Raw genomic sequence first — 21,139 nt, forward strand, 5'->3', positions numbered from 1 at the left:
TTGCCGTGAAACTTTGCAGCCTTCGGCCTGGCGGAGACAATAATGATAATAATTGTGGAGGAAAAAACTATAGGAAATGTAAAAATAGGATATTTACTTGCAAACCATAAAAACAGGTCCCTATGTTTGGGAAACATCCGTTTCCCCATTGACCTACCACATCTTTTCAAGACTAATATGCAAAGTGAGCTGAGACATGCAGTCAAGAGGGAGTTTGAGAGAGAGGTAAGAATAAACAAATGATTCTTGCTCTTTGAAGATGTGAGGCAAGCCACGTCTTTCATGTTCTCCCTCTGAGGCCCATCGTGGTGTGGACAGGGTCCGATCCCATCCCATCATGAGTGAATGTCAGACCATATAATCATACAAAATAAATATTTACTTTCCAACTGAACTGAGAATGGCACACAATGATGCGTTTCACTATAGAACTTCACCCACTGAAAGCGCAAAAGTGAGACATCACATGACAGCCTGCCATGATTAGAGTGCAATGAAGAATATTACCACCTTACTGACAGTTTACTTGTTGAAAAACAACAGTCTGGTCCTGATGAACAAAACTGGTTTCCCTCCAAATGAAGCAAATGTAATCCAATTGTGATCTTTAGGCAGCAAGTCCATCACAGGTTAGGACAGAGCTACTGTAAATCTGATGGATTTTATGTGTGTATGATGATATAAGATGAATAAGAAAGTCAAGCTTAGATTGACTTTCTTATTCAATCTAAGAAAGTCAATCTAAGCTTGACTGTAAAAGATTTCAGAAAAGAAAAGTAAACAATACCTTAGACCAATAGTGAACCAGCCAACATTCCATCTGTATACCCCCCACAAAGTCCAATAGAACAAAACAAAAAAGACCATTCAAAACTTAAAAACAACAAAGCACCAGAACCAGTCAAAGCAGACCCAGCAACGTTACTTCACCAACTCATTGGACAGATCTGGTCAATTTGGACAGATCTGGTAAAAAGGTGCCAAGTGACTGGACAGAGGGTTACCACGTCTGGTGAAACTCAAAAAGGTAACCTGAAAGACTGCAACAACTACAGGGGCATCATGCTTATATCTGTGCCGGGGAAGGCATTAAGCACGATCATCCTGGAAAGACTCAATAGGCAATATTGCACTTAACTGAACAAATAAGTGTCTAGACCTATGTTTTGAGGGTCAAGGATAACAACGAAACTATTCTTAAAGTTGTTACATGCACCTGTGGCATGCTGGTGTGCAAATGAGTGCTGCCGTTACAATATAATCATATTTTTACCAAATATTATTATGCCAACCTTTTTGCCATCTGCAAAATAATTGCTTGCCAATCAATAGCTTTCTTCACCAATATGTTCAAGAATGTGTCTTTAACACCTTTCAATTACTTCCAACCCAACTATTCTGGGAAACTTCATGGGAGCCAATCAAAGTTAAGAAGACCTGGTGTGAAAAACTGGAAAGATAAATTGGCCAATATGAGTTTGTGCAATCCGCTATTCTACCTACTTCATCATTGGTGTGGGGAACAAGAAACAGATCATCAGTAGTGCATGCACTTAAGGGCTCTCACCATGGCTGCAGCATTGCCAGGGTCCCATGCCTTCTCTGGGGCTAACAGTGACAGAACATTTTGCTGGTGGGCATCAATGATGACGAGGAAGATGGAGATCCTCAATTAACATGGTTACAAACATCTCATGGAAGATCCCGGGAATATTGGCATCATCGAGATTAGAGTCATTAGTGTTTAGTGTCAAGTTCTTTTGCAGTTCAGCTCCAAACCCAAGACAAGGACACAACTCAGTCTTAAACTCAATCAACTTCTTTATTTTTTCCAACTCTTTCATTTCATTTTGGTTGGTTTCTTTTCGTTGATTGGTCAATCAGTCAGGTTGTAAACCTTAAAGACAGAAAGAAAACAAGGTTTAACAACATTGCAGTTTTACAACAAAATGAGGGTATTTTTTAAACAACTTATATCTCCAACTTAGGGTTTCAAACAATAAATGTTTCAAACATTAAATGTTTTAAAACAATAAATGTCCCAAAACAATAAATGCTTTAAAACAATACATGCTCCAAAACAATAAATGCTTTAAAACAATAAATGCTCCAAAACAATAAATGCTTTAAAACAATAAATGCTTTAAAACAATTAAATGCCTTAAAACAATAAATGCTCTAAACCAATTACAGCCCTTAGACAAACAAAAGTGTCTTTAACCAATCAATGCCTTAAAACAAGTTATTTAAAGTAAATTTTAAACATTTTAAATGAATTAAACATCTAAAATGAATGGAATAAAGACACATTTTAGGAAATAGCAGACCCACAAGCTTGTAGATCGGCTATTTTTCACTTAGCATTTTAAGCATTTTTTAAACATGGCAAATTCATGAATTCCAAATTTTAGTAGTCTTAACTCAAATAAACCATAACATGGTAATTTCATGAATTTTCTACATTTTAGTAGTTTTAAATCATAAACAGAATTTTAACCTTTTTAACTTTGTATTATTCTTTTGTATTTCATACTTTTCTTTCCAAACACAAAAAGAGGCCAATGCTACTTAATGTGTGTGCAATGCTGCAATGTGTTCCTTAATTTAAATTAGCCAGTTAAACATGAACACATAACAAGCCACATTTCAAACACATAAGCAGTATAAGAAACAAAATAAATAAAACCAGTTCACCGACCATTGGCGTCTTTGGGCTGAACTTCTTGTAGAACTTGGAGTTCCTTCTCTCCTCTTTGAAGTGTGTTTGTATGACTGAGCACCTCCATTCCTTTTCAGGTGCTTCTGATCAGGTAATGAGCGGCCATTTTGCTATTGCATTCTGGGAAATGTAGTGTGGAGCAAGGCAGTAGTAGAGCAGGGTGTAGTTCAGTTCTGACTATACATGGGCCAGTAGGAAGAGGATTTGCCCTAGGCTCTCACCACTAAGTCAAAGCTCCCTTTCTGAGTCTTGACTTTACAATTTTGTTTGTATAATTATTTCATACAGGATGATGGTGTACCTGCTAGGCCTTGGCCTGTCGCACCTCCAACGGTGCCGATGGAGGACTATGCATGGCAGGGGCGTCCTGGCTTCCCTGAGCCAGGCCTAAACCTGACCGCATACCAAAACAGTTGAGCTGCAGGGTCTTCAGCTGGGGACCACCTTTCATTGATGTTTCGCCCCTTACCCAGAACATCTCCTGGTGGCGGGGCAGTGAACAGGGACGTCTCCCTGACACCCCCTGCAGCTCAACTTATTTTGATGTCCCCCCCCAAGTCTTGTCTCGTCGTCTCAGCCAGAGCCAGTGGCTTGCTTTCTCTGCTTCCTCTGATAGCTCTTTGGTCTTTGTTTGTATAATATTATAGTTGGTTATCATTTCTTTGTATATTTTATGTGCACTATGCAGTTCATTTCTATTGAAATAAACTTAATCTGGGAAGCCTGTCACCATTTTCTTTAATTCTTTATTTTACATGATCATTTTAATTAAATAGAATTTATGTTTGCATGATGTATGCAAATTATACTAATGAGGAAAGCTAGCATGACTGCACCATGGTAATTTATGGACAGCACAAATATGGACATAGACTCTTAGATCACCTTTGACTTTCTAGGAACCCCAAGAATCAAATCAAAATTAACAAGTGAAAATTATTATCAGCATGGGACCCTGGTAAGGCTGCAGCCATCACCTTACCAAGTGCATGCACTGCTGATTATCCGTTTCTTATTCCCCACACCAATGATGAAGCAGGTCCTTGCATGGTACCATTGGATAGCACAAGCTCATATTGACCAATTTATATTTTTCCAGTTTTTCACACCAGGTATTCTCAACTTTGATTGGCTCCCACGGAGTTTCCCAGAGTAGTTGGGTTGGAAGTAATCAGCTGATGTATGAAGTAATTTAGAGGTGTTAGTAGTAGACACCATGAACCCATTGGTGAAGAAATAAGTTTGGTGAGCAGCTATTTTGCAGATGGCTAAAAAATTATAATAATTGGCATTATTATTGGCATAATAATAATTAGTATAAATGTGATTATATTGTAATGGCAGCACTCATTTGCACACCAGCATGCCACAGGTACATGTGATCACTTTAAGAATAGCTTCATTATGATCTTTGACCCTCAACACATATTGTAGGTCTAGACACCTTATTTGTTCAGTTAAGTGCAATATGGGCTGATTTATAGTGAAAATTGATTATTTGATAATGGTGGCACTAATTCGCATATAAATGGTATATGGAACATTCTGACATCTTTTTAAGATAGTTCATCATTTTGTATTTTTTTTCCCCAATCTAGAAACACTGATTAGAAGTAGGCTATATTTCCTGGGGGTGCATGATACCCCCTTCTTTCCACTATACTATTTAGGGACATCCCAGTGCTCATAGCAGAGACAGGTCACTGAGAAGAAAACCTCCTTTCAATTATCAAAAGAAACAGCGTCAAAGCCGTTAAAATGGTCTGACAAAGTGGTAAGCTTGCGTTATATTTGAATGAATAGTAGCCTACCATAGAGTCAATTCAATGAGTCAAGTTTCAGGGTAGAACATTTTAGAGATAATAAATGCTTTAACTTAAATGTTAAGCTGCATTAAAGCTAATGTGAGGCAAAATCAATGTGCTAATTATTTAGACAAATATGAAAAGTAGTGATATATCACGTTTATAATAAAACTCTAGTGAACCACTACATAAATGTTACATTTAAAAATGAATGGAAGCATTTTGTAAACTTTCCTACAAGACAAATCCCCACTCAGTCAAGCAGAATTCCTAATCTAATCGTGACATAATCTAATATTAAACAAAATCCTAACCCTAATAAAATTAACTTCTAAATGAAATACATTATCTTAAAGTGGACTCTCCATCTCTTTGATTGAATATACATTTTTGTGTAACCCTTTGAACCTCTGTAAATACTTGGCTTTTTCCAGTAATAAGTGCTGTGGTTTGTAGAAGGGGAAATTCGGTTGAATCTGTAGTTTGAGTGCCCTGGTTCAATGGTTTTATACAGGACTTTAAGGAACAACATCTTTTCCTTAATAGTCTGCTGATTTACCTGTTCAGCTGGGTCAAATTTAAAGGATGATGAATGCAGAACAAACATTTGTATGGCAGACCATCTGTGTATTCAAATTAAAATGTTGCAAGGATTTTGTTTTTTGCTAGAGGAAGCATTCAAATAAGGAAATGGTAATGTAATTGTGAATGTCACTGGCACCCTCTGCTGGCACTCCACAATATAAACACAAGGTCACACAGATTCAGTTTGTAGAGTTTACAAACATGAGTGCAGTAGATACTTTAAAAAAAGTTAATACAAAAGTTTACCAAAGGAAAGCTAAAAAAGTTGCAGATTTTATAGCTGTAAATATATACATCCAATATATTCTATTAGTCAGTCCCACCGGCAATTGTGCCTCATGTGCCAGCTACTTGAAATGGGTTGCTCAAATACCAAATATTTAAGACATGGCACCTTCATGTCTACTTGTAAACCAAAAACATGTATATTCAACTGATGACATTTTGTTTAGGCCAATAGTTTAGTATTCATACTATTTTGGTCCCACTATTCGACCTATCGACATGGTTGATGTATTTGTGACTCAGCTAGCTTTTAACCATTGCTTTAACCCATCCAACTTTTGAGGGCAAACTTGAATTGAGTTGACCATCAAGGAGATCACATATGGCACGACTTTTTCTCCATAGTAGGGCCAATACAGCAGCATCAGGCAGCATGCTATGAAACACCATAAGTACAGCCGTTGAAGTAGTGCTGAACATTCAAACAAATTGACCTTGTAAATATGTTTGTTTTTATATATAGCTGTATAAAGTGGTTACATATTTTCAGTATGTGTTAAGTACAATAACTCCAACTGAAAAATAATGTCCGATACATCTTCAAATGTAGCGGCAACTTTGAGGGTGAAATAAGGCACTCGTTCTCAACAGGACACCTGTAGATGCATTCTGCAAGACCAGTTACCAACTAGCCATTAAATCAGATGGATCGTACCTTCTTTCAGGTTTTGGTCATGAAAAATGTGAACCTTGATCAAGTTCCTTTTCCATCAAGAACTAAGGGGCTTAGTAAAATGTGTTTGGCTGGGTAAATTTGACATAGCTACTGTACATTGCCTTGTGGTTAGAGTGTGCAATCTGGAAATGAACAGTCCATGGTCGAGTTATATCAAAGACTAAAAATGGGACCCAATGCCGCGTCTAGGTGTACTTTTACTTCATGGCACTTGCTCCTGCCCTGTGGGCCACATGCCGCCCAAGAGCCTACTTACTTTTACTGTACACTGCATCCTTTGCAATGTGACTATTTCACGTGTGCATTGCAATGTAGATACTGAAATGTGTTGTGCAGACCTAAAGCCAAGCATTTCACTAACAATTCCTAAACTCTGCAATTGACAGCAGCACGCACAGATCTGATAATTGATGGGGCCGATTAAAAAAGGATTTTATATCTCGATGAAAACGCTACTCCCTATAGAACACGACCATATTACAAAGACAGTCAGTTAAAATGCTATTATTCATCATTTGATTTACTAATCAGTCAAATCCAATATCTGTATTCATGAGTGATTCTGTCGGAGCTGAAAAGGCCAAGCAAATAACCACAAAAGTACGTTTTTTCTTTTTCTTATAAAAATGGTTTTAACAATTCCATTTTTTCAGTATAAAACATTACAGAATCCCAGGCCAATCAAACAAATTCACTGTCACCATTTGACAAAATTATAAACTCCCCAGTCAGACGTTCTACGATAACATACAAAGGGTTTTTTTCTTCCTTTATGGGTTTTCCACTTTTTTCACTAGCTATGGGAAAATATTACAATAACACAAAGCCTAACAATCACTCTTCGTTAGCTATAATAATAATAAAAAAGAACGAATGTGAACTCCCGATCTGGTCCGAGCCCAAGCACCCACATTTCTGGTCAACATGGCATCTATGCAGTCTTCTGCTGGCCCTTCTTCCCAATGAGGGACTTATGGATGTGTGGAATCACACCTGCAAAACAGCAACATGTACATTTCAATATTTGAGGCTCATGTGGATGAGTGGTGTTCAGAACGCATTAGTTGAATTACAGGGAAGAGAATCAGAAAGATGCATGTCTGTTTGTGGTGCATGTTATCACACAGTGGTATAACTAGGCTTTTGAGGATTGTACAGCAATTAAACAAAAAATCCTAAATAATGGCAGTGGGTAATAAACATCTCCCATCAAGGGGGACAGTGCATTGTTGATCCATGTGTTGCGTTTGAGCTCACCTCCTCCAGCGATGGTGGCCTTGATGAGGGAGTCCAACTCTTCGTCACCACGGATGGCCAGCTGCAAGTGACGGGGAGTGATACGCTTCACCTTAAGATCTTTGGAGGCATTGCCCGCCAACTCTAATACCTGGGACAGAAAAGACAATCATGATGAATCCGAAGTATAAACAGTTCGTATCTACGTCAACAACCACAATGCATGATACGGCGTCAAATATCATGGGACATGGCAGCAACTTACTTCAGCGGTGAGGTACTCAAGGATGGCTGCACTATAAACAGCTGCTGTTGCTCCTACACGGCCATGACTTGTTGTGCGGGTCTTCAAGTGCCTGTGGATACGACCCACTGGGAACTGGCAGGTAAAAATGGAAGGAGCAGATAAAGATGAGATAAATTTGACATGACCAAAAGACAGATTGTAAACACAGGCAAAAATCTATCAATTAAGAATTACTAGTAGTCCTAAAAAGCAGACAACTCTTACCTGCAATCCAGCCCTCTGGGAGCGGGACACTGCTTTTGCCTTGGCCTTGCCACTGTCTTTTCCTGCCTTGCCACCAGCCTGCATGCAGATGAATGTATTAGCTTACAAAATACTGCACTAGAAAATACAGAGCCATACACATTTTATCATAAAACGTTCCTGCCATGATAAGGTGTCTCCTAATTGAGAATGCAAGTTCATTGGCTCTTTTGTCAAGCTCTCTCCAATCTATATTATGGTAAGCTCTACTAACTGGTGGGGTTGCAAGTCAACTCAAATGCAAGCAGGTCAAAGGGCGAACAGATCAATTATCCTGCACGTACAGCCAGACTGAGGGGACTGACGGGCTTTCCCGCCATCCAACATTCAGTAGCAGGTGGAAGGATCCAAATACAGTAGACTCATGTTACACTGGAAATTACACTGCAAACCAAAAGTTCTAAAGGACAGGATGGATCTACAGAGTATCCGTCGAGCTGAAAACATCATAAAACTGTTAACCCCGCCACTCTGAGTGGAGGCTTTGATGTGAGCCGAAGGATTCGGTTCATCGACTACTTAAATCAAGTCTCTCACATACTACACAAAAAAACTCTTCCTGGGGATATTCTAGGTTTAAACAACCCATATGAAGTACACATTTTATATATATAAATATATCGGTGTATTACACACAACAAGCAGCTGCTCATCAATCGACGTTCTGCCGAGTAAACACGGCAAAAAAAAAAGCGGTGGAGGGGGGAATACCCGATCTATAAGTTCACAACGCGCAGCGGACGCGACGCGTTGGAGCTTGTAGATCTACCATTTTTTGGCAATCGACACCGCCGCACGACGCAGTACAACGAGGCTGTACGCTAACCCGCATTAGCTTAGCTGGCTACCTAGCACCACGGCTAGTATTGAAACCCATTACAAAGAGCATCGTACCCCAAAACACACGAATTACGAACGCGGTCGCGAAGTTATGTGCGGTTGCGAATCATTTCTCCAAAGCAGAGCCCCATATATCTGGTACTTCACCCGCCGTCAACTTGCCGGGTAAAAACGCGAGCCACCAAGCCAAGCTGCTAACAGGCTAACCACCGTCGGCTAGCGCGTTAGCCGACCTGAAGCGTTAGCCGACGGTGGTTAGCCTGTTAGCAGCTAACATTTTAGCAACACTCGTTCGGTTTTAGTCAAAACGCTGCACCGTTCGGCTTCTAAACCAAACACGTTTATAGTTCAGTGAGAAGAACAGCTAAAACAGTATATATAACCATGCATGACTGCAACACGACGTGCAATTAAATAACAGCAATAAATACCGTACCATTTTCCTGTTGTGTGTTGTTTGATTGTAGAGTAAAAGAGAGAACTGCTCAAGTCAAACCGTAATGAAAAAAAAAACTCGGGCTCTAGGAAAAGGAGAGAAACAATAAGCCTCCGTTTCGTAAAATGTACTTGCTTGCGCGTGGTGGTGCGACCCCTCGCGGGTGAACATAAATAAGCCAATCGGACGGGGCGTTGTTGCTTCGAATCGCCCGCTCGACCAATCGCTGCGCGTCTATCTCACTGGGACGAGCGTTGAGCCGTTTCTCCCCCATCCCCCACACTCCTCCGCGAGCCTTTGCGCACGAGACCAACAAGCAGTGTTGCCATGTCCGCTTATTATAAGCCACTTTGGGCTTCTTTTTTTATAAAGTGATTGATTGATTGATTGAATACTTTACTAGCAGTTTGCAAAAAAAGTACAGTTCAATACAAGGTCTGCTAAGAGGATTTTAAACCCAAGAAAGAAAGCCTATGGCTTGTTTCAAATGGGGTCCTTATGTACATAGTGACATTAAATGACAGACATATATATGTTACAGGGAAATTGGCATTCCAGGGAAATTGGAAAAGGAGCGCTTGTTTTTACCACCCACCCAGGCAATTCTGTATAACCAACACTAGGGGGCAATGAATGCAAGCGTGTGTGCGTGTGCATGTGTGCGCACACGTGTGTGTGTGTGTGTGTGTGTGTGTGTGTGTGTGTGTGTGCATGCGCACACATGCACACGCACACATGTGTGTCGTCGTGGACACTGGATAGTAACCATTGACTGTAACCCATGAAAAGATCTATTCTCCCCCTATCGGTTCACAACTCGGAGGGCGCTGATTCGACTAGCGGCCTCAAGCTCTGCTGAGTTGGCACGCCTCCGTCATGGACAATAACTATTATCACGTGTGCGTGTGAACGTGTGTTCAGCGTTCCCCTAGCGTAGCTTCCTGGTTGCTATGTGGGGGGGAACAACAAAAGCCAGGTCGGCTTCGCATCAAAGCCCCGCCTCGCGCCTCCTCCTCGCGCCGACTCGTATCAAACCCCCGCTTCGCGCCTCCTCCTCGCGAGCCTCGCGTAAAAAACCCTGTCTCGAAAAGCCCCGCCTCGCACCGAAGCCCCGCGCCTAAAAGCGAGTGCTCCTCTTTCAATTTCCCTGGAATGCCAATTTCCCTGTGACATATACACTACTATGCAGAACATCAACAACAGTTTACAAATTGAAAAATAAGAAAAACGAAAATATGTACAGTAAAAAGTTAGAGGAAAAAAAAGGGGGGGTTTGTTATGACTTTTACAGGGGCCAGTTTCGAATTGCAGCCACCTGTAAGTGCACTTTTAGAGCAGTTTTGAAGGAGAGTAAGAATTTACACTCCTTTACGACTGTTGGTAGGGCGTACCACATGTTTGTGGTATAGCAGGAGAATGAGTTTGACGCCTTGTTAACCCCCTTGAGACAAATCTGGGTTCGACGTGATTAGTGGCGCTTCCTCTGGTGTTGTGATTGTGGACTTCATTGACGTTTGTGAAGTATTTTGACAGGTACATGGGTGTCTTTGTGGTGTAGTGTATCTTGTAGAGTAGACCAGGCCCATTGCAAGTTGCTGTACTCTGTCCTCTACCCTGGTCCCTGAGCCATCCGACCCTAGTAAAGTGAACAGGAGTTAAATGAGTTGTAGATATTAGGCCAAGAAGTAGCTTTACCAGTTTGTTTTGGGATGTCTGGAGCCTTGTTTTTAAGGCCTTTGTGGTGTTATACCATGAGGTGCATGCATAGTCGAAGTAACCTTGGATGAGTGCTCCTGTTAGAGTCCTCAAAGTATTCTTACCGACCAGCGATATCCTGTACAAAAATCTTGTTCTTTGGTTAACTTTTTTGACTACTAAAATTTTATCACTGGGAAAGATTTGCCTCTAAAATGGAACCTAGGTAGGTAATGTTTTTGCAGAAAATGCACTTAAGAGTGACTTCTGGTGATTAGTAGTTTTCGTTCCCTAACTATGTTGAATGCACCTATTGTAAGTCGCTTCGGATAAAAGAGTCTGCTAAATGACTGTAATGTCTGCTAAATGACTGTAATGTAATTCCCTCTTTTCTTGTGATAACGTTGTCACCTACTTTTATTGTGAAGCCGTCTGCCTTGCCGAGGTTCATTTTACAAGTTGCTTGTAAATATTGGTGGTTGTGTTTTTTTGGGCTTGTTTCTAACGTGTAGTTGCTTACTTGGGCTTGTTCCTAAATGTTGTTTAAACCAGTGGTTCTCAAACATCATGTCAAGGACCCCCAAATGAATGTAATTTCCACAGACCCCCCCCCCCATCTGAAAATATATTGTGCCAGGGGCCCCTATACAAGATTTGTGTTAAATGTTTCAAGAATATTTCACATTTTCTTCAAGATTTTTTTTTGGAAAATAGCAGATCTACAAGCTCACAACGCGTTGCGAGGTTGTAGATGGGCTATTTTCAAATAGCCAATGTATAGGTTTAAAGTGTTCATGTGGCCTATAGTTGCCTCTTTTGGGCTTGTTTTCGTCGACGCGGTTGCTTGTTTCTATCGCAAAATCTGGCAACACTGCCAACAAGTAGGCGGGTGATACAGTTTGAAGAAGTCATTTTTTCTCTTATTATTATTATTTCTTTTTTAGGGACATTTGCCCTAAAAGCATTTCAAAATGCACCAATAACGGGGCCATGGATTCAATTATTCTTAGTGACTATATTACAAGTGACAAGTCATCATGATACATTTATTGATTTATACCGACATAGCGTCAAGAATATGAGTTTATAATAAAAAATTAAATATATGCAAAATGGGGAAAAAATGATGTAGCAATATTACCCAGCGGAACCGAAGACCAAATATTGTTTGTAAATACAAGAAAGCCTGATTTTATACTACTTAGTTGCGCGCCAGTAGCATGCACAGAAAACAGAAGATTTGAATGCTCACTACGCGTCGCATCGAGACGCGAGGTGAGCTTGCAGATCTGCTATTTTCGGGGCGCGCAACAAAGTCAAAACTAAATGTACTTGAATGTCATCGATGGGGGCGGAGCATGCCTTGACGGACAGGGGGAATCCACCGATGAAAATGCTTGCTTTGGGGCCAACGCCGTGATGGACGTTCCGGACGGCCTATCGCTGAGCAGCAGTAAGGCGTCCAGTTTCCTCCGTGTACGTGAGCTCGACGAGCAGCGGGGAAGAGGCAGTGTTGCCATGTCCGCTTATTATAAGCGACTTTGGGCTTATTTTTCTGTAAAGTTGTTTGTGATTGATTGATTGATTGATTCAAGTACTTTATTTAGAAAGACATGGAAAAAGTACATGGAAGTACAAATTACAATACAAGGTCCTCTAAACTGGATCGCCCATAAAAGCACAATGGCTTATTTCAAATGAGATCCCCACGCACTCAAATCATGATGATTTAAATATTGGTAGTTGCGGGTTGTGTTTTTTGGGGCTTGTTTCTAAAGTGTAGTTGTTTATTTGGGCTTGCTTCCTAATGTTGTTCTCAAACACCCCCGTACCAGTACCCCTGTACTGTACCAGTACCCCCGTACTAGATTTGTGTTGTTAAAGGCATACTTGGTAACTTTGAGTCTAAATTAAAAAAAAATAATATATATATATATATATATATATATATATATATATATATATATATATATATATATATATATATATATATATATATATATATATATATATATATATATATATATATATATATTATTATTATTTTTTTTTTTGCATTTTTCCAGCTATCAGCCACTATATAATTATGCAGGTGTGTTTTCCTGCAGAAAGACACATCCCTCTGGCTGTATTTCGGTTTCGTTCCACCTATTGACATTCATCCCTTTGCAGGGACTGAAAAGTCTGTGAGGGGAGAGCGGAGGCACGGCAGACTGTGCTCTTAATTGATCCCTTTGAACTTCAAAGGGGTCGTGCATTGAGTTGATTGATAGGGCCATAAAAGTGTCAACCTCGTTAGTGCTCTCTCTAATCAATGAATGCATCAAAGACAGCAATCACTTTGATACCTGTCAGAGAGGGGAGGGGGGAGTGTGTGTGTACAAACACAGACAGTGGTGGCTTATCCAACGGGCTTGAGGTGCTGAAGCACAGGGCACCAACCTTGTGGGGGGGCACCAAACGACGTGTAAAAAATAAATAAACGGCGAAAAAACACCACGCTGCTCCGCTCATGTGATCTAGTCGCTTATTTTGGGCTTGTTTTCATAGACCTGGTTGCTTGTTTCTCTCGCAAAACCTGGCAACACTGCTCGACGAGCAGGGAGGAGGGTCAGAGACACGCAGAGAGAGAGAGACTAGAGAACCTGGCTGCTGGTGGCGAAGATGGCGGATGGGGACAGTGGCAGTGAGCGCGGTGGCAGCAGCGGCGGCGGTGGAGGTGGTGGTGGCAGCGGCGGAGGAGGGGGCGGTGGCAGCAGTGGTGGCGGAGGAGGAGGTGGAGGAGGTGGAGGAGGCGGCGGCGGCGGCGGCGGCGGCGGCGGGTACCAGCACTACCAACGGGGGGAGCCGGAGACCCAGGAGCTGGCCTCGAAGCGGCTGGACATCCAGAACAAACGCTTCTACCTGGACGTGAAGCAGAACGCCAAAGGCCGGTTTATCAAGATCGCCGAGGTCGGCGCCGGGGGCTCCAAGAGTCGCCTGACGCTGTCCATGTCTGTGGCGGCGGAGTTCCGCGACTACCTGGGGGACTTCATAGAGCACTACGCCCAGCTTGGGCCTAGCAGCCCGGAGCAGATCGCTCAGTCATCCGGCGGCGACGACACCGGGCCTCGGCGGGCCTTGAAGAGCGAGTTCCTGGTGCGCGAGAACCGCAAATACTACCTCGACCTGAAGGAGAACCAGCGGGGGAGGTTCCTCCGCATCCGACAGACCGTCAACCGTGGGCCCGGTTTCGGCGTCGGGGGAGGAGGCGGCCTCCCCGGAGGAGGTGGCATGCAGGCCGGACAGACCATCGCCCTCCCCGCGCAAGGCTTGATAGAGTTCCGCGACGCCTTGGCCAAGTTGATAGACGACTACGGCGGAGACGACGAGGAGCTCGCGGCCGGTGGCGGCGGCGGCGGGGCTGGGGGCTATAGCGAGCTTCCGGAGGGCACCTCCATCATGGTGGACTCCAAGCGCTTCTTCTTTGACGTGGGATCCAACAAGTACGGAGTCTTCTTGAGGGTGAGCGAAGTTAAGCCCAGTTACAGGAACTCTATCACCATCCCGTTCAAAGCGTGGGGCAAGTTCGGCGGCGCGTTCAGCCGCTACGCCGAGGAGATGAAAGAGATCCAGGAGAGGCACCGGGATAAGATGTACGAGAGGAGAGCTGGAGAGGAGTCTGAGGGCGACGACGTGGACGACGATTGATCGACGGCTGTTTGTATTCAAGGTGACAACATGATGCAAAGCCAGGAGAGCGAAACGAGATAGAGGAACGACTATTAATGTGCATGACGAATCGAACTTAAAATGATAAAAAAAAAACATGGAGTAAATACAAAGTATATTTGACTGAGAAATTACTGTCTATATAAGAGAATCGTGTTCTAAAGTTTTAGATGGATGTCATAGCTAAACGAGTGCGGACTGCAGTAGTCAGCTCCTGTATGAGATTCCCCATTGATGAAAAACATATTGATTGTCCATTTGATAACCTCACACATGTAGCCCAGCAAATTAAGTTTGACAGTGCTCAAAGACATAATATACACAACGCTGTAGTTTGCCAGTCCCACTCTGTGATCAATATCCAATGGTAAGAGCTCACCTGGACCTGACCTGTAGCCTCTATATTAAGGAAGTGTGACAAGAGTGACACATTCAGACCAAGGTGTGAAGAAAGCACCTGCAACACTTAACCATGGCTGTGTTTTGTCCTAGTGGCTTGTGTGGCTATCCCAGGTAGAGCCACTGTAATGTTGTCAGAGAACACCAGAGCACTTCTCTCAGCTATAGGGGGCATCCTTGGCATTGCAGGACATCCACTCAGCAAGGTCGCTTAAGGTGATCTGTTAAAAGCACACGGCTCATTTGGACTCAGAACGCCACCTGATTCTATCAAAGCAGGACTGGCGTCTCCCACCGTCCCTCAGGTGCCAACCCTGCTCCAATATAGCTAAAATGCAGTGAACGGTCTATACTATGGCATCGTGTGCCAGGGCCCGAACATGGCCCATTTGTATGGGTATATCAGCAATACCTGTACCTGTACGCCACTTTCATGACGTGTTGAGTACACTTTTCGTCTGCCAGCCACTGCAGTCAGGTCCTTGGCAACTGGTGATGTCTGACGATGCAGGCCCAAGTTTGACCCTCCTTCTGAGGGTGAGCTTGGACCTTTAGCGCTGGTCTTTATTTCGGAGTTGATTATCAAAGCTTATTATTGCCGGGCTTGAGCTACAGTCTCAATGGAATCTACCTTGATGACTAATTTACAGTGCGCCATTTGGATCCTTTAATCTTGAACTCAGACCATTAACGACTGAACCGATATTCAGTCTGATTGTAAAAAAAAAAAAGAGAGAAAAAAAAAAAGAAAAAGGTAAAAAAAAAAACAAAAAAAAAACACTAGGTGCTTTTGGAAAACAAAACCCACAATTGGGTGCTGTACCTACATAAAAAATGTAAAAATATATTAAAAAAACATACTGGAAGAGATTTACTTACTAAAAGATCAAGTATAGATAGAATTATTTTTCAAAAGAGATATATTGAAATATGTCTATGAAATGAGAAATTTATTAGATAATGCTGCCTAAAGTGGCTTATTTAAAACACTAAGCTTGGATGCAACTATCCAGGGTGATATTTCATACCTGCTTTTTTTTCCTAACATTTGTTTTCTTCCTTAGAGGAAATTAAGAGTACAAAAAATAAATTAACACAGTATATATATAGCAATTTCTAGATACAACCTCATTCAGATAGTATATCCGCTAACACTCAGCACTCCAGGTCACTTTACAGAACATCAAGTTGTCCCCTCATCTCAGTACACCGTTTTACCATATTATCTCGCAAATTGGCTAACCATCAGTTGCCATACGACGCAAACGTAAACATTAACGATCATGAATACATGTCTTTACTGCTCCTTTTTGAATATGATCATGTTTTGCATGCCTGCTCCTATGTGGAGCTGCCTTGTGTTCTTTTCTTTTGCATATTCTGATTGCTGTATGATGGTATTTATCCATGTTGTGCACAGTTTCAAGTTTTCTTGAAACGGTGCAACTGCAATGGAGAAAAAAAAAGGTTTACCTCTCAACATAAAAAGCCACAGCTTCCCCATGCTTTGGGGAATGTCACTTTCATTGTCCCACTTCCTTTAGTGTGTGAACCTCTCGTTGAATTTTACGTTACCCAAATCCACCCCCCCCCCCAAAAAAACAGCAGATAATTTGCCATACAAAAACATCTGGGAGCAATAGTTTTTTCTTTTCTATCGATATAAATATACTATATATAATATACACATGAGATTGAAGTACATCCTTCTTCCTGTACTGTGTTACGTGAAATGGCAGCTGTTTCAGTCGTGTGTTCTGCTGTAATATTCTACCAAGTTCCTTTCAACGAGAAATAAAAAAAGGTTTTTGCTCAGGAGAGGTGTGGTGTTTCTTCTTCTCCCACCGGAGGACCACTTTTCACTTCAGGATTAGTGTAGGTCTGAATGTTTTTGTAATATTAGTCAATGAGTGTGTAGTAAAGGTTGGTACTTGGGCAGCATTGTCAGCAACAGGTGCTTCTTGAGAATGACGGAAGGGCCTCTATCCTATATTGGTTAAACATGTTTCCCCTTCTGTCTTCTTTGGTAGTGGCATGTGCTTTGATTTGAAGTTCATTTAGGAAATAAAAAAGAAGCAAATCAAAGTTTAATTCAACCAGGAACTTGAGTTTTCATTCTTTGATTTTATATAACATTATTTTAAGGATGTATGGAGGGAGTATGGACTATATAACCATCTATCATGACAGCTTGAACTTGAATATGAAGTTCCTAGGATATTTGGAACATGCAGTAGTAGTATATTTGAGAGGATACACAGGTGTATTAGCGGGTACCCATATATTTCATTGGGCTTCATAATTTAGTTTATACCAAGGCTATACTTTTAAATATAGGCATTTAATAGACTATAGGGATTACAGTTTGCCTATTTCCTGAACCTCTACCACACATTTGCCTATAATATTCCAGGAAGCACTTCCTGGGCTGCATGTACCTCAGAGCTTGCACAACCTAAAAATAGGCACATATGGTAGAGGTCATGTAGAGGGCATGTCAAAGGCCAATCTGAGTGTTTAACAGTGCATTTTTACTTGGGGAGTGGAGGATGTTACTCAGCTGTCCACCCTGTCAAGCCAGACAGATGGAATGGAAATTATTCATATTAGGATGTGGCTGAAAAATAAGTGAGACTGTATTTCCAAAGGTGTTTTCAAGCACCAGACAGGGAACTTAACTATAGTTAATTAATAGCACAACTCATTTCAGAGTTCAGAGTTAAATGAACTCAGAACTCAGTCAGATTTGACTGTGTTTCAATAGTGGCAGTTCATTGCCTAAAATTAAATGAGGAATCACAGTGTAGGTTGGAATGGTGCTGGAAAAAGGTTTTGACCCTGAGTGGTGATGGAATTTCCGGACTAGTGTGGAGACATCAGAACATTGCATGATGCATTTCATGGCCTATTTGGATGCAGGGAGCACATTCTGATTTGCTCCCTTGAAATCCTTCCCAAAGGATCTACCATGAACTTTGTGGGGGCCCTAATCCTGACTTATACCTTGTCGTGCGACATTATCACACTCCGAAAATATCAGATCTACAAGCACATTGTGAGCTTCCAGATCTGCTAGTTTCTGCACAAATTAAGTATTACAGGCATTGTCCGAAAATCTGTACTGCGACTTCCGAAAGGAGCGCAGCGAGCCGTCCACCGTATGGCATGACAAGTAATCTTATCTTCAAAGATGAGCGCTATTCATCTTTTCTGTGCCAGAAACCAACTGCTGCTGTGCAGTCAATGAAAGCCTTGTGCAAGCTTAAATGTACCATCAACAGGAAGCCTGCATATGCCCAGTGACCTTGAAAACTCATCACCGCGCTTCATCCCTACAATAAATCTGCAGCACGACTGTGTGAAGCAGTGAGGCCATGGCTATAGGATGGAGCCACGGTAATGACGGTTTGGTAAGCGGCGGTGTTAAGAAGGTAACGCGTCCTGTCTATTTAAAAGGCTCGGTGTGCGCGTTGCGTTTCTACAATGTGTCATCGGTGCATCATGTGATCCGCGATTGCAGCCACGACAAGGATGCTAAATCCACTACAGCTTATTCCACTTCCTCTACATAGCCATGTACTGTAATGCACGCCACGCACGGCCACTGTCTCTCTCCATTCCCTGCATGCACGCGCACACACACTTTCATTCACTTACACCCCTGGTTACCCCTCCCCTGAACGTTACACACAGCCTCTGTGACCTTTCCGAGCACTGAGTGATGAATAGTGTGTGTGTGTGTGTGTGTGTGTGTGTGTGTGTGTGTGTGTGTGTGTGTGTGTGTGTGTGTGTGTGTGTGTGTGTGTGTGTGTGTGTGTGTGTGTGTGTGTGTGTGTGTGTGTGTGTGTGTGTGTGTGTGTGTGTGTGCGCGCGTGTGCGTGTGGGTATGTGTGTGTGTGTGTGTGTGTGTGTGTGTGTGTGCGTGTGAGAGAGAGAGAGAGGGGACAGCTCAAGGGCATGTAATACCACACTGGGCGCTGTGCCAGTGAAAGAAGGGATTATTTCACATGGCCTGGGTGCCCTGCTGGCCTGCTCCAGAGATACATGTCTCACTGAGCCGCCTGTCCATCACCGGTCAGGCAGCAGTCATGGAGTGCAGGGGACTGAGGGAGAGAGGGAGTTACTGTACTGCTCAGTAGTGTGAGTAAGGGAGGTGTGTGTGTTATGTCACCATTACAGCCTAATTCATTCACATACATATGACAGAGGCAAAAAAAACAACAACACACAAATAATGTATCTGTTTTATTTAATTATTTAATAATGTATTTAATAATTTAGTTTTATTGTCTTAACTCCTAACCACTTAAGCCCTACTTTCATAGCCGATCTACAAGTTCACAACGCATCGAGATTGTAGATTGGCTATTTTTGTACCTAAAGAAAGCCCATATTCTGCACCCAAACTGTGCAAGACTTAGACTTGGGACCACAGCTGGAAGTACAGATCCCCATAGACTATGGCAAAGATGCTAATAAACTGCTTACATTTTGGAAAAGGTAAAAATCAGCTTCAATCCATTTCAGATAGTTATGCCACACTAGTGAGGAGAAAATGCATGAATAACTGTATAAAAGTACCATTCGCCAACCACACACATATACATATTGGTGCACCAAGTCTATATAGTCTACGTTTAGCCCAGGCTTGCTAGGTCTGCTGCTTGCTATGTGATTACATCAAAGAACTTTACAATTTTGCTTCTCTCTCGCTCTCTCTGTTTCCTCTGTCCCTGCATATGCCACAAATACCCATATACTAGTTCAGTCGATTGGTCAACCCACTAAGGAGAAACATTTATGAGGAAAGACAGAATGGGGGGCAGACAAAGGTTTCCTCATTTCATAATCTTATCTTGTAGTAGAATTACAGTAGAATATAACCTCTGCCTGTAATGACATGCCCAAAATAGGGACATCTGGTTATAAGTGGTCAACTATTTGGAGCAGTGGGCAGCTAACTCCACACAGAAAGGCCCCAATCAGGTTCAATCTATCGACCTTGCTAAAAGGCAACAGTGCTATCCACTGACCCACCATGCTACCCTGCAGATATTGTGGTGGTGCTGGTATACCACCTGTGATGAGATTTAGAAGTGAGAGAGCAGTTTGGTTAGTAAACCACAAACTGTTTAAAAGACTATTTTAAAAAGAGGGAAATGACCAATCTGCCATGCCACCAGCATCACACCATGACAGGTTGTGAGCTTGTAGATCTGCTATTTCGTGTGTGTGTGTGTGTGTGTGTGTGTGTGAGAGAGAGAGAGAGAGACCGACAGACAGACAGACAGGCGCAGACAGACAGACAGACAGACAGCAAGAGGAAGATATTCTGCTAAATGATCCCTATTCCTGCACCATTGTGCAATAATGGTGTATGAGAGAGGGGAGAGTAGTGTGAGAGAGGTGGCACCCTTGCTTGGTGAAAGCCCCCCTGCTGGGTTTCCTCTTTAATTTGCCTCTGCCTGATGAAAAACATCACCACTGCCCCCTGGCAACAGGCTCGCCAATCCAAGCCCAGAGGCACCAAACAGAGAGACAGAGGAAGAGAGGGAGGGAGAGAGAGAAAGAAAGAGTGCGAGGTGCTAGAGACAAATGGAGGGATGGGAGGGGGTGAGAATGAGGGGGAAAAAGTGGGTGAAAAGAAATGTGAGGCGTAAAATGACGAAGAAAGGAGGTTTGGTAGTGAGTGATTGTAGCAGTCTGTGATGGAAGGGGTGATCCTGTGCCTGCCGAGCAAATATCCTATAGTAGTGAATGAGGGGGCTTCTAAGCTATTTTTAGCCCGTGTTGCCATGTGTGGGGAATGTGCTGGGCTGAGATGCTTGCACTTGGCTCACACACAAACTGTACATTTTCTTTGCGCATGACACATCATCATCCTAATCCCATGCATGAATGGAGAACACCACCGGCTTGATTTCACCCAGTTGCTGAGGGCTGCACTAAACTGCATGACACTTGGTTGCCTCTGGATTTTTCTCTCTCCCTTAATATACTATACACACACACACACACACACACACACACACACACACACACACACACACCTATGTTGCACCTACGCACCTCACACATGCACACCTGGATAAGGGATTTTTGCACAAGGAGGATGTTAGCTAAATTTTGCAAGTGTTACACACACAGCCTACATCAGCAAACGTGCGCGCGCACGCACACACACACTCACACACACTTGGGG

At 42.4% G+C, this 21,139-nt stretch overlaps 2 protein-coding genes across 2 annotated transcripts; one reads left to right on the forward strand and one right to left on the reverse strand.

Moving 5' to 3' along the window:
- Positions 1-5,823: 5,823 nt before the first annotated feature.
- h2az2a (H2A.Z variant histone 2a) lies at positions 5,824-9,282 on the reverse strand. The gene is made up of 5 exons (XM_084053971.1): positions 9,133-9,282; positions 7,818-7,895; positions 7,572-7,685; positions 7,328-7,457; positions 5,824-7,063 (listed from the first exon to the last, which is right to left on the reverse strand). The coding sequence occupies exons 1-5, from the start codon at positions 9,133-9,135 to the stop codon at positions 7,002-7,004; spliced, it is 387 nt and encodes a 128-aa protein (XP_083910097.1). The 5' UTR covers positions 9,136-9,282; the 3' UTR covers positions 5,824-7,001.
- Positions 9,283-13,476: 4,194 nt separating this feature from the next.
- Positions 13,477-16,755, forward strand: LOC311042887 (transcriptional regulator protein Pur-beta-like). Its single transcript, XM_084053966.1, has one exon. It carries the CDS (start codon positions 13,492-13,494, stop codon positions 14,515-14,517), a length of 1,026 nt encoding a protein of 341 aa, XP_083910092.1. The 5' UTR covers positions 13,477-13,491; the 3' UTR covers positions 14,518-16,755.
- The last annotated feature ends 4,384 nt before the right edge of the window (positions 16,756-21,139 follow it).

Source organism: Gymnoscopelus microlampas, assembly GCF_963454915.1.
Source record: "Gymnoscopelus microlampas genome assembly, chromosome: 4".
In the NCBI taxonomy this organism is placed as follows: Eukaryota; Metazoa; Chordata; class Actinopteri; order Myctophiformes; family Myctophidae; genus Gymnoscopelus; species Gymnoscopelus microlampas.